This window comes from Mytilus edulis, chromosome 9 (genome assembly GCF_963676685.1).
Source record: "Mytilus edulis chromosome 9, xbMytEdul2.2, whole genome shotgun sequence".
Lineage (NCBI taxonomy): Eukaryota > Metazoa > Mollusca > Bivalvia > Mytilida > Mytilidae > Mytilus > Mytilus edulis.
This window is the reverse complement of record NC_092352.1, coordinates 52,997,845-53,011,941: the sequence shown is the minus strand read 5'-3', so window position 1 is coordinate 53,011,941 and position 14,097 is coordinate 52,997,845. Positions and strand designations below refer to the sequence as shown.

Here is a 14,097-nt window from a genome sequence, read left to right as displayed (position 1 = left end):
ACACTGTATTCTTGTTCGTTCACCCTTAAAGGGAAAACGGTACTATTTATTCTGCCATAGGCGACAATACTAACATTTTCTAAATTTACCAGTTTTTATAATAAAAACCTGGATGAAACAGTTATGTGTGGTGTTAGAACTTTATTATTGTATTCTAAAAATTGAAGCCAAATAGTAATAGCTTGTTTATGTTATCCATGCCCACCGTCATTTTGCACCAAATTTATTAAATTTTGGAAGCCTTTTCGAATAATTCTCTAGAAAATATTTCAATAGGTTTTAAAATTTATATTATAAATTTACACACTGCAGTTATTCATAGATAAATAAAAAAATATATTGTACCCTTACATCCAATCACAGTGCTCCTAATTTGACTTCCTTCACCTGTCTTGGGTACACAAAAGGCCAACCTAATGCTGGGAAAATTAAATACTACCGTTTTCCCTAAAAGGAGAAGCTCTACAATGAATTACTATCAAATCAAATCAAATCAAATATTTTATTGTCATATAAACTTTACAGTTTGTGACCAACATATATTAATACAATAAACACAATAAACATATATACATACATATTAAACATACAAAATATCAACAGCATTAAAATGTATAACAACAAACAAGTTGTTAAGAGTCCCCTGCCCTCAGTTCTAATGACTTTTTCAAGAAGGATCCTAACTTATTTGTTTGTAAAGGCGATGATGGATTTAGTAAATAATGAATTTTTTCTTCTTCATTTAAATTATTAAAGTTATTATTTTCTGTACATATGTGATGAAAAAATTCATTTCTTAGAGTTTTATTATACTCACAATATAGTAAAAAATGTTTCTCATCCTCTAGTATTTTACATTTATGGCAAAGACGTTCCTCTCTTGGGATTTTAAAATATCTCCCCTTTTCAATCAAGAGGGAGTGATCACTTATTCTAAATTTAGTGATTAATCTCCTTATCTGAAAATTAGATGTATTTAGATAATATTCTAGTTTGTAATCTTTTTTAAGTTTTTTATAGAGAAAAAATTTACTTTTATCATCGATGTTTTGAAATTTATTTTGAATTAAATCTTCATATCTATTTTTCATTTTTAACTTTATATCGTTTTTTATTTTATTTACATCTTTTATGTCCTTACAAGTAGAAAGAATATTAAGGTCAACGTTAGTCTCTTTGACAATATTTTTAGCATATGTATACCATGAGTAAGTTCCTGTCAAATCTAGAGACTGTGCTAGAGAAAAAGCTTCCTTTAATAATGGATTAATATTATTATTATATAGTCTAGCTAAATATAAAAGGGTTTGTGTTTTAATAAAACATTCTATAGGCAATCTTCCTAATTCAACTCTTGCTCCTAAATTGGATGCATTTTTTCTTATCCCTAGAGTAGATTTACAAAATTTAAGATGCATATTTTCTATGGGGGTTTTGTCTATAAAATCAAGTTGATTAATTTCTTTTCCTGAAGTTAAGGCTCTGCTTTTGGCTCGATGAAAAGAAATATATGTATCCAAATATGTTACTTCTGAATTATAGGTCATAATTGGTTTTACTAAAGAATCAAAAAGATTATTTGCTACTTTTATAGGTAGATTATTCAATGATTTAGTATATGATTTTATTGCAAAAAATACTTTTTTTGCTTTTTTTGTCAGCTCTAAAGTACTTTGTGATAAATTTCCATTACATTTTATCAACATTCCCAAAAATGAATATTCTGTTACACTCTCTATGGCTTTATTCTCATAGTAAATATGTGATGTTTCACTTTTATGTTTTGACTGACTAAAAATCATGGATTTAGTTTTGTTTGTATTCAAAGAGAGTTGCCATTTGTTACAATATAATTTAACGTTATTTAAACTGTTTTGTAGACCCTCTTTTGATTCTGATAGGATTAAAAGATCATCCGCAAAAAGAAGGCATCCTACCTTACTATTTATAAGTTTAAGGGGACTTGAATCATTTCCCTCAAAATTTTTTACAATATCATTTATAAAGACATTAAATAAAGTGGGACTTAGTGTGTCTCCCTGTTTAACCCCTCTAGCAATATTAAAATATTCTGATACATAATCTTTATATTTTAAAGATGATTTAGTATTTAAGTATTGTTGTTTTATAACTCTATAAAAAGACTTGCCAACTCCCATTTTACATAATTTATAAAGTAAAGCAGTTCTCCATACTGAATCAAAAGCAATTACTGCAATTCGGAAAAACTCCAGGAAATCATTTCCCCTAAAGCATGATGGGGTATGGTTATAATATTGAAGGCGGAAATAAGAAGCTCTGTTGTTTTTACAAAGTCATAGATATAAAAAGATGTGGTATGAGTGCCAATGAGAAAACTCTCCATTCAAGTCACAATTTTTAAAAGTAAACTATTATAAGTCAAAGGGCGGTCTTCAACACATGTATTAAAAACCTGATTCAGTGGTTTTCATTTGTTACTGAGGGCCCTCATGGGGTTTTTGATTATGTGATTACTTGGCCGTTTTTTTTAATGATTATTTGATTATTAAGCCAAATATTTCATGATTATTTGATTACTTAGGACTGTATTTTTAGTTTATGATTATTTGATTACTAAAGATAAGCAAATATTTAATGATTATGTGATTATATTGGCAAAAAAATGGTGATTATGTGATTACTAGGACCCCCCCCCCATGAGGAGCCTCGTTACTGTCCGTTAGTTTTCCAGTTTTTAATTGTTTTGTCATACGTGGGTCTTTCATAGCTTGCTATGCAGTTTGTTAAAGGCCGTAATGCAAGTTGTTAGTAAGTTAATGGTAATTGTAATATTTATTTTGAAATTTCTTATACTTTCTCTTATTATTTGCTCGAATAGAATCCGCCACAATTTCTTGGATTTGAAAAAAAGTCCATGGTTGCCAGTATGGCTGATATCTATTCTGGTACCTTATAATTTCTGACAGGACAAAATTTCTTCTCATCTCTGGTTTCACCAACTTCGAGGATCCCATATTCGGTCCTAACGAGAGAGAGCAAAGCAGAAGGTGACCTTTTGCAAGGCAATATTGCCGCCCAAATCTTACATGCTACACTATTTTCAGATGGTTTTGTTATTGTCCACCCTTCGAGAGAATTTGAATGAGTAGCACGGACAACTCTCTAGTGACGAGTACAAGATAGAAATCATGTTAACAACTAATATAGTAGAAAAATACACATGTTGAATGCATGCTTTTTATATAAAAAAAGTAAAGATGTTAAAAGAACAATACCAGGTATATATTTGTACTGAGATCTGAAAACAACTCACTTTTACATGTATTTCACTCACAGGCGGTTGGGTCTATGATACAGATTTTTTTTTTTTTTTTTTCTTTTTTTTTTATTAAAATATTCAATTTTCTATATGTATAATACATATCTGTCACTTCTGTGCATGTCTCACCTAGTTTCGAGTGATTTAAACGACCCAGAGAAAATACTCAATTTTACTATCCATTCTTAGTATGGATAGTAAAATTGAGTATTTTCTCTGGGTCGTTTAAATCACTCGAAACTAGGTGAGACATGCACAGAAGTGATAGATAGGTATTATAAATATAGAAAATTGAATATTTCAAAAAAAAAAAAAAAAAAAAAAATCTGTATCATAGACCCAAGCGCCTGTGATTTCACTAACCTTATTTTATCATGATATTTTTTCACAATTTCGCTTTATTTCAAATACACTATTATTATTTCATAGTATTTTTAAAGGATAAGTTTTTTCTAATAACTATTCAATAAGTTAACTACCCAGATAGAATTTCACGGCATAGGAAAAAATATCACATGGAAATATTTTCCTCCGGATTAAAAAATAACAACAACTACTGTGACATTTTTTCCTCCGGATCAAATTTCACCCGGATATAATTTTGCTTTACATATCCACCTAAATTTTTTTTCTTCATACGACTTAGATGTTGCGAAATAACAAATTTTGTTTTAAAACATTCTCACTCCTAATACCAGAAGACACTTACTTACCCTAAACTAATTTCAAAAATACAATTGTTGCTTTAACAAGTAAATAATACTCCATTAATTTTGATATGTAGACAGTTAATCGTTTTTGTTACTCGGGTACTTTCCACATGTATTTGACAGCAGTATCAGTAGATGGAGAATTTGACTTAATATGGTCTTTGCTGTGATGCATACAATTAGTTTCTAATTTATTATTTTACATTTGTCATTTAACACTTTTTCGCTTGATATAAGGTATGAGGTTTTTCGTTGTTGAAGGCTGTTTTGTGACCTATAGTTGTCCGTTGGAGAGTTGTCGCATGGGCAATCATATTACATATTTATTTATATACAAAGCAAATTATTTTTATATCGACTTACCTGTTTTCCTTCCAATCTAAATTCATGTCGGCTTCTATTTATTTTCGATCCTTTTTTCACCTGTATTTCGATTTATAAAACTTGAACTGAACATTGAGATACTACTAAGATGTTTTTGTTTGTATGTTTACCATTGATACATGAATAAATATATTATTCTACCCCGTCTACTACACTCAGTTTAAACACAAATTTCTGACATGAAAAGTAATGAAATCCGTTTTAATTTTGGAAGATTTAATACCTCTTAACAGAAAGTATGTTCAACGTATGTCGAAAATTGCGACAGGGCTATTGACGCACCCCTCTGAAATCATCTAGTCATACAGAGTACACAGGCCTCAGAAATAGTGCAAACTTTGGAGCGAGTAAACTTTACTGATGGATTGACATGGGAAATAACTTTAGAGTTATAGTTAATAGTTATAATCAAATAAAATTGATAGCTTGGCAGGATATTTTGTTTTCTTGAGGATCAAAGACGTTCTCCGGATTGGCTTTATTAGACTTGTCTCCCTTTTATGTAGGATCTCTACATTCGGAACTTTTCGGACTTTTTGTCATGGCTTTACAATCTATACGACTAACACCAAGAACAATATCTGTAACACACGTTATTTACATTAAATAACTTTTTTACAACGTTATAATTTTTAAAAATGCATACAATTTTATTTTCTGTCTACTTTATTTCTTTGGATAGAAAACGATAGTAAATATTTGCACCTGTCCAAAGTCAGGAATCTGATGTTCAGTAGTTGTCGTTTGTTTATGTAATTTATACAAGTTTCTCGTTTCTTGTTTTTTTTTATATAGATTAGACCGTTGTTTTTCCCGTTTTAATGGTTTTACACTAGTAATTTTGGGGCCTTTTATAGCTTGTTGTTCGGTGTGAGCCAAGGCTCCATGTTGAAGGCCATACATTGACCTATAATGGTTTACTTTTATAAATTGTTATTTGGATGGAGAGTTGTCTCATTGGCACTCATACCACACCTTCCTATAACTATTACATAAATCAATAGTTGTTACATTAACGCCTAATGAAGGACAGGAAAGTCCCGAAACAAATACTGAAATCGAAAGCTTAAACACATTAAACGGATGGATAATTATAATAACTTATTTGTAATACCAGGTAGGAGTAGTTTTGGTTATTTTCTTAATATATTTTTTCTGCGTTTTTCTATCCGAAAAACATCAACCAAATTCATCAATACCTTTCTTTGAAATTCAATGGTAAATAATCGTTCTAACATAGAAAATTTACTTTACCAAAATTCCGTATACATTATGATTATATTTCACTGTTTTCACAACTTGAACTTCGGCAAACTATGCAGGGTAAACGGAATTTCCGGAAGCCTTATAGGTAAAATTATAGGCTTTGATAAAATATCGAGGCTACTCACATTTGAATCAAAAATTTTAAAAATCTACAGAATAGCTTCAGAGCTTCATATGACCTAAATCTAAAAAGTATTTAGTTATGCAAAGGCCGTATCTTGACCTATAATGGATTACTTTTATAAATTGTTAACTTAATTGGATGGAGAGTTGTCTCATACCACATCGTCCTATATCTAACAACCAATATAGCAGCATTTTGATTATTGTCATAAACTGGTGGTTTTGATGTAGAGTAACTTGTATATTACTATCAAGTACACACAACTTTGAAAAGGGGTTGACAACACTGCATTTAAATACTAACAAGATGGTTCATTTGTTTCATGTATTTATATATTTTTTTTTATTTTCATATCAAGATTTCAAGATTTTCTTATAAAAGGTAACTGTCTGTAGTAAAATGAATCAAATGGCACCGGACTAAATGTCTTGTTATGAATATATTCTTCTAAGCAGTCCATAGCCATGTATTGAAAATCCGGGTAAAATTTATTGGCAAAAAGTTCTTTTCTCGAAACAAATTCGTTCAAATCACCAACTCCATAAATGCAAATTTCCCGAACAATCTTACCATGACAACGGTCTCTTGGAGGCCATGAGGCATAAGTGGCAAGCCATGGTTTCTTTTCTGGATTGCCTGTTTATAAAAAGTTATAAATTGTTGTTATACTAACGCTTTTAATTCCTAAACCTATTAGTTTTTTTGTATTGAATTATGGTCTAGTGTTGAAGTCTGAATTTAAAAAGTCAAAAGGAAATGTTCAGAGTGAGTTTCAAAAACTCATTGATTGTATATCATGTATATATCTCTTTAACGAATAGACATAATAGCTGTTAGTATTATTAATGTGTTGTATACCACGTGTAACTCATTTCTAGATGATATAGCACGATTACAGGGAAACGCTATTTAACATATAAGATCACAAAATTACTGATATCAGAGGAAAATTCAAAACGGAAAGTCCCTAATCAAATGTTAAAGTCATAAGAAACCTCCAATAAAAAAAAAATAATGCATATGTTTTTTTCATAACTCAATGGATAGTTTTCCTTATAAAACTTATGTACATATACTTTTTTCTGAAGAAAATTCTTTAACTTATTCATATTTAGAAGAAGTTTACTTTATTTTCCAGGAAGCAATTCCCCCGACATATTTTCCGTATGCAAAGTGACCTCAGTGTGACCCATCTCGTAAAAATCCGGATCACAATACGCATGGATGTCCTTAAAATAAACTATTATCTGAATTTACATGTTAAACACGTGCTCAATTTCCGTGCTTTTTGTTGATTTTTTGTCGATTGTTGACAAACAGGTATCAATCGTTAAACTTCGGCTTCAAAACACGAACTTTAATAACCTACTATATTTTCACAACAACACTGACCAATTGAAAAAAAAAGACAATTATACGAAATTTACACGGAAAAAATGATAAATTCGTGCACAGAAGACAAAGTTTATGATGTTTGTATGCATTGGTTCAAGAATTGGAAGAACATTATTTTTCACCGGTCACTCGTTTCTTATGACTTTAAATGTAACAACTGTTATATTCCTGACTTGGTACAGACATTTTTAAATGTAGAACATGGTGGATTGAACCTGGTTTTATAGCGCTTCTCACTTGTATGACAGCCGCATCAAATCCATTATATATACAACGATGCGTGAACAAAACCAACATGACAAGGAAAATTGTCAAATAGGGGTACAGAGTCATCACTGAGTCACAATTTATAAAAGACAACAGTAGGTTATGCATGTTCAAATTTCAAAAAAAATATTTAAAAGCGAGACTAAGTGATTCCACAGATTAAACGTCTTCTTTAAGGCCTACATCACCTGTAATGTATGTTGTCATTCAACTATAAAAGTATGAAAGCCGGTTAATCCGTTCTAGCTATGTTTTTACCATATCTCTGTCACATAAGACCATGAATAAATTTCTTTGTAGCTGCTAAAATTATACCAACCTTTCCTTTGTATTGCACATGGGGGAAAAAGTCAAAACTTTTGTTAAAACTTGTGTCTAATCCCTCTAGCTACTTTGCAAATGAAATGTTAAATATTGTTATGCGCAATACTCCAAATGTACAAAGTTGAAGAGCATTGAGGATCCAAAATTTCAAATTATTGTGCCAAATAAGAGTCAGGTCATCAATGATTGGGATAAAGGCATCCTTTATATTTCGAATAATTCATATGTTTTAGAACAGTAATTTATCAAAATGAACATATAATTGATATTCATGTCAACACATAAGTGCTGCCTACTGGGCTGGTGATACCTTCGGGGATGAAACGTCTACCAGCAATGACATCGACCCAGTGGTGTAAAAAGTTTTATCGACGGAGAATAATTTCGATCAAATGGTAGTGGACGAGTGTGTTGTGAAATCTTTCGGTGTGTTTTTTTGAATGATGGTACATCTTTCGTGGTCTCTCTTAAACTCTTACAGTTGCTTATTCTTTACTTTTCTGTGATGTGTTAAGTGTGCTGTTCATTGTCGTTTTTTAAACCATGGAGTTCTCCGTTTATTTTCGATTTTTGAGTTTGAATGTCCCTCTGGTATCTTTCATCCTTCTCATCTTACTACTGCAAATAATGGGACTGAGGGATAATCGCAACAAAAGTTACTCGCATTCTGACACCAGTTACATTCATGAATATACAGATATTTTTGTAATGCGAATAATACATCTCGCTGTTTTTCCTCAATAACTTCAAAATACACAGCACTATCATAAGTATTTAGCTCAAAAGTCACAGACGATTGATTTGTTTTCTTCTTTTCGTCAAATTGGGGATCAGAATATTTTTCACGAAAAAAATAACCCAGCTCTACCCCCTTCTTGTCCCCATAAACAGCCCTCTATTGAAGTTTAATGGTCGTTCCCTGAGCCAAGGACTGATTTTTACATCGGATTCGTCTTATGTGCTTGTTTTTCTACATTGTCCAGAGGTATAGGGGGGGGGGGCTGAGATCTCCAAAAACATGTTTAACGCCTATGTATTTTTGCGCCTGTCCCAACTCAGGAACCTCTGTCCCTTGTTAATCGTGTTTGATTTTTAACTCTGAACCGCGATGGTACTTCGAACCGCGATGGTCACGATGAGGTGCGATGGTTTGACGCTGAAGTGAGTTTTTGATCAGGCCGAAGTGCGATGGTGTCATTGTGACGCTATCTTGTTGATATATATGCCGAAGTGCGATGGTGGTAACGCTGAAGTGCAATGGTCTACACAAACCTCTTTTGCTAAGCTTTTTTTTTATCGATGTATAAGTCAATGTAAAATAGAGACTGAAACTGGGAATATGTCAAAGAGACAACAACTCGACCAAAGAGTAAAAAAAATCAACCGCCGTCCACCAAATGGCTTTCAACACAGCCAAAAAAAAAAACACATGGAGGCGGCCTTCAGCTGGTCCCTAAACTGAAATGTGTACTAGTTCAATGAAATTGAACGTCATTCTAAACTCCTTAACATAAAATGAACTAAACTTTAAAAACACACAATACCAACAAAGGCCAGATGCTCCTGACTTTAGAATAGACGCAAAATTGATAAGTAAGAAATCAACCCCATCACCCTATATCTCTAGCCAATGTAGATTAAACGAAAAGACACCAATACACACAGTAAAACTCAGTTTAAGAGAAATTACAGTCCGATGTTAGAATAGGTAACAAAAGTAACTAATAGTATAAGCAAAATGACAATGAAAAACTAAATAAAAAAGGACTACTAGCAGTAACTGACATGACAAGGGTCTTATAAACTTTAAATACTACGCGAAACGGGGAGGATGTTTTGGTGGATAGAGGAAATCTACGAAAGGTTCTGTTTAACGTACGATGGTGCGTGACATTCTCTCAATTTATTTGGGTCTGCAGACGAACTCTTTTCATTAAAACGTTATAAACGAGGCACTTATGAGAGATACAACGTATAGGCATAGATACAGTAATAATCCAGGATTATGTCCACATGAAGGCAATCGAAGAGTACGATCTCTCAGTTAGTATGTAACTGATTTAAGGACAGCCATACACAATAATGAATGTAAATTAAAAAAAAAAATGTTAAAAAATCTGCCTATAATGATAAGTGAACGTCTGTAGAAAGGAGGTTAAACTAGCGATCATGCGTCAAATAGACCATCGCACACCAGCGTACGGACCATCGGACTTCGGCGTAGACCAACGTACTTCAACATGACCATCATACTTCAGCGCCGCCATCGCTACTCCAAGTCCTACATATATATTTCGGAGTCCATTATCACTGAATTAGTGCATATTTTGTTAAGGGGCCAGATGAATCACGCCTTCGGTTGCGGGATTTTCACGCTATATTGAACACTCGTTGGTGGCCTTCGGCTGTTTTCTGCCTTTGGTAGGGTTGTCTCTTTGACACATTCCTCATTTGCATTCTCAATTTTATTAGTTATTTCTTTTCGCCAACCTGCATTAGCCATTAGCTATGCCCAGATCAATGTGGCTGCTTTAAATAATTTCATAGGCTTATTTGAATGTGTAACCCAATAATACAACAATATTGGTTATCTCACCTATGAAGCGTCCAGGCGCTTTCAAAATCTCGTTGTGGTTCAATGTTGCCCAGTAATATTCATCGGGACTCTCAATGTCCTCCATATACTTTAAAACGTCTTTAGCTTTTTTGTCGTATATCACATATTTGACAAATTCACGACTAAATATACCGTATGCACTGCCTTTTACAATATTTGCATTGTATGGTAACTTGCCATTCTTCGGACCTATACACTTCAAAGTATTATTGATATAATCATAACTGTATTTAAATTGATAATATTTGAGTCTGCTTGTAATCCCTTCAATGTCATTGGCACCGTTGTAAATTTTCAGTATTTTTACCATTTCTAAATTTGTTTTCAAAGGATATTGTTGATGAGGTAAATTAATGAAATATTTCCATTTGTTTGATTTTGACAAGAGATCAGTCATACAATTAATATCTGCTCTCAGCCTCGATACGTGGTTATAAATCACGTCTTCAATTTTCGAAACAATAAAACATTGTTTAAACAATTAGCTATCTTCCTGAAGGTTTTATGCAATTCTTCTGAAGAGCTGTTGTCTATGTGTATACAATAGAAATTATGGGGGCGATAGATTGAACGAAGTAAACGTTCAGTTTGATCAACATCTTTAAATGTCAAAATACTAAATGCTATCGGAAACTCTCTTTCTTCTTCAATCACTTTGTAGGCATCATATTTATAACGATTAACGAAATTATTACAGTTATTAGTTTCAGCAATATATTCCTCTTCTGTTATTCTCTTTGGCTGATTAAATTTCATCTATCTATTGGCTTTTGCTATTTCTTCTTCGTCGCCTTCAATAATTTTACGACAATTCACTTTTCTGGTTATTCGCAAAAATGGCGGGAATTGATATTTTGCCATGTGCGCATCAAAACGAGTTATATTAGCATGTGTTTGTCTCGTAAATGTCTCCACATTATGTCGATTGAATCTTTTGACTTTTGTTAATCTAATACTAGTGTACATATTTCCAAATGAATCCTGAATTGCTCTAAGGAAACTAAAGAACACAGTTGTGCAAATTATGAGTAGAAGCCATCTATTTCTCCTCATATTTATGTTATAGTGTTGCCCTCTATTAACACCTAAAGTTGCATCCAAATTTTGGCAATTGTCATGAAAAGTGTAAAAAAAAAATAGTAAGTGTAAGCAGCAAGAATGTGTAGCAAGATGAAATCTATAAATAAGTGTAACTGTCTCGAAATTAAGAGTAAAAGAGGGACAAAAGATACCAAAGGGACAGTCAAACTCATAAATCTAAAACAAACTGACAACGCCATGGCTAAAAATGAAAAAGACAAACAGAAAAAAAAATAGTACACATGACACAACATAGAAAACTAAAGAATAAACAACACGAACCCCACCAAAAACTAAGGGTGATCTCAGGTGCTCCGGAAGGGTAAGCAGATCCTGCTCCACATGTGGCAAAAGTAATGGACTTTAACTTATCATTTTCTTTTGTAATTTTGTATTTCTTCAAAACACACAAAACATGGCATGTCTTTTTTGCATTTTGGTTAAATTTTTTGAAACCTTAATAAAAGAGGGAAACTAAAAACAAACAAATTGACGAGCAAGAATGATCAAAAATTGTCTGTTGACTATCTTTATATATCAAAATGCAAAGTACGCAATTTAGATTTTAGTTTACTTGATATCGCAGGATAACCTATGTGTGTTTAAAATGCATGTTGTCTCTGTGACATATTACAGTGTATGCAATGTGCGAATTCTTAAATGTCATTTTCACTGTATCCATGTTGAATTTCTTTTGTAGAATGATGAACAAACAGACGACAAAATCATGATTTTTGTATGAAATAAGAAATGATATACAATTTGTACTGTTTTTTATAAATTCATAATAAAGGTATTTAATGCGAACGGGTTCTAATTGCGCCTACAGCCATCCAGGTTTAAAACTGATATCAGTTAGGTTTCACATGCAAACAAATGTACCTTTTAACATGATTAATAATGTTATATAACTTCAAAACAGGTTTTGTTATACAGTTTGTTAATATTGTATCAAATTCCACTATGTTGTTTGTGTGATGCGATTCACTGTTGAATAATGATACTAGAGTTTCATTTTCACTGTAGAGCGATTCATTATTATTGTATATGCGATTCATTTTCACAGAATGATATTTATTACTTTTCATCATATAGTCGTACTTTAACAAAAATTATGAAGTCAGAAGGATTGATTATATATATGCATACTTAGTGCGTGAAAGTCAGAGGTAATATATTAATAAATTCCGTAAAAATGGCATTTATTGCTTATATTGTCAATTCTAATTCCTCTGGAATTTTTTCAGAACCAGATCTACAAGAAGGATTAAATGTATCCTTTCCTATGATATGCCATTAATATATTCAATATATCTTGGACAGCTAAGCAAATCCACGTCACCGAAAGCAGTTTTCGATTTCGGTCTTAATATACAGCACATACTTATAAAACCTCATAAAGGCTTTTAGTTTAAAAGAGGGACGAAAGATACCAAAGGGACAGTCAAACTCATAAATCTAAAACAAACTGACAACGCCATGGCTAAAAATAAAAAAGACAAACAGAAAAACAATAGTACACACGACACAACATAGAAAACTAAAGAATAAACCCCACGAACCCCACCAAAAACTAGGGGTGATCTCAGTTAAAGGTGTAGTTGGCTTGCTTGCTTTGTTTGCAGAAATGTTTGCTTAAGCAGTGTGAATAAGATTGAGCAAACATTTATACTAAAAAAGCAAGCAAGACTGTTCGGTGTGCCTATTGATCAATATGGTAGAAATATGTATGAAACGTAGTTAAAACTTTTCAAAGCTTTTTAAAGCGTTTATTGTATATTTTCAAGAAATGTTCGCCATACAAATACGTTAAATTCATGGATGTTCTGCTCTTGTAAATTTTCGGATCTATGACACACTAGTAGCAAACTAAAATATACATGCATGATATGAACGTGTATCTCCTTAAGGCTATGTGACATATATCACTTGACCATTGACCTCAAGATCAAAATGCTGGATTTCTAAGAAAAAAGGATAGCAATACGGCGCTCCCGATGAGTGCATGGGCTTCTCTATCTCCAGTAAGTTCCGTTTCACGTCCAAACACTACAAGATTCAGGTCATTTTGAGTTTCAATATGAAATTTTAGAAATATCAAATAGTTTTAGCAGTTGCAAATGCTTGTTAAAAAAGATAGACATTTCAATAGAAACAGCTAATTATGTTCTCGATGTTTTATTTACGAACAGTACAAAGCAATGACAAAAAAAAAAAAAAAAAAAACCGAACGTACAGAAAAAAATATTTATGAACAGTACACGATTCAGTGGTTTTCGTTTGTTTATGCGTTACATAATTGTTTTTCGTTAATTTTTTGTACTTAAATTACGCCATTAATTTTCTCGTTTGAATTGTTTCACATTGTCATTTCGGGGTCCTTTATAGCTGACTATTGGCTTTGTGCATTGTTGAAACCCGTACGGTGACCCATAGTTTCTGTGTCATTTGGTCTCTTGTGGAGAGTTGTCTTATTGGCAATCATACCACATCTTCTTTTATATAACAACTCACAATGTCCGGAATCAACAATACGATGGTTATACCCGTGTATATTCAAGTTAGCATCTACGACCAGCTTGCATTGTAAAAATCATCAATTTTAAAGTCATGTTAAGACTTTTTTCAG

The 14,097-nt window shown here is 32.2% G+C and overlaps 1 protein-coding gene across 1 annotated transcript; it reads right to left on the bottom strand.

Annotated features, from left to right (window-relative positions):
• Nucleotides 1–6,146: 6,146 nt before the first annotated feature.
• LOC139490048 (beta-1,3-galactosyl-O-glycosyl-glycoprotein beta-1,6-N-acetylglucosaminyltransferase-like) lies at nucleotides 6,147–11,144 on the bottom strand. Its single transcript, XM_071276898.1, is given in 3 exon segments — nucleotides 6,147–6,421; nucleotides 10,368–10,856; nucleotides 10,859–11,144. Coding segments are annotated over 3 exon segments (1,050 nt in total).
• Between the last annotated feature and the right edge of the window lie 2,953 nt (nucleotides 11,145–14,097).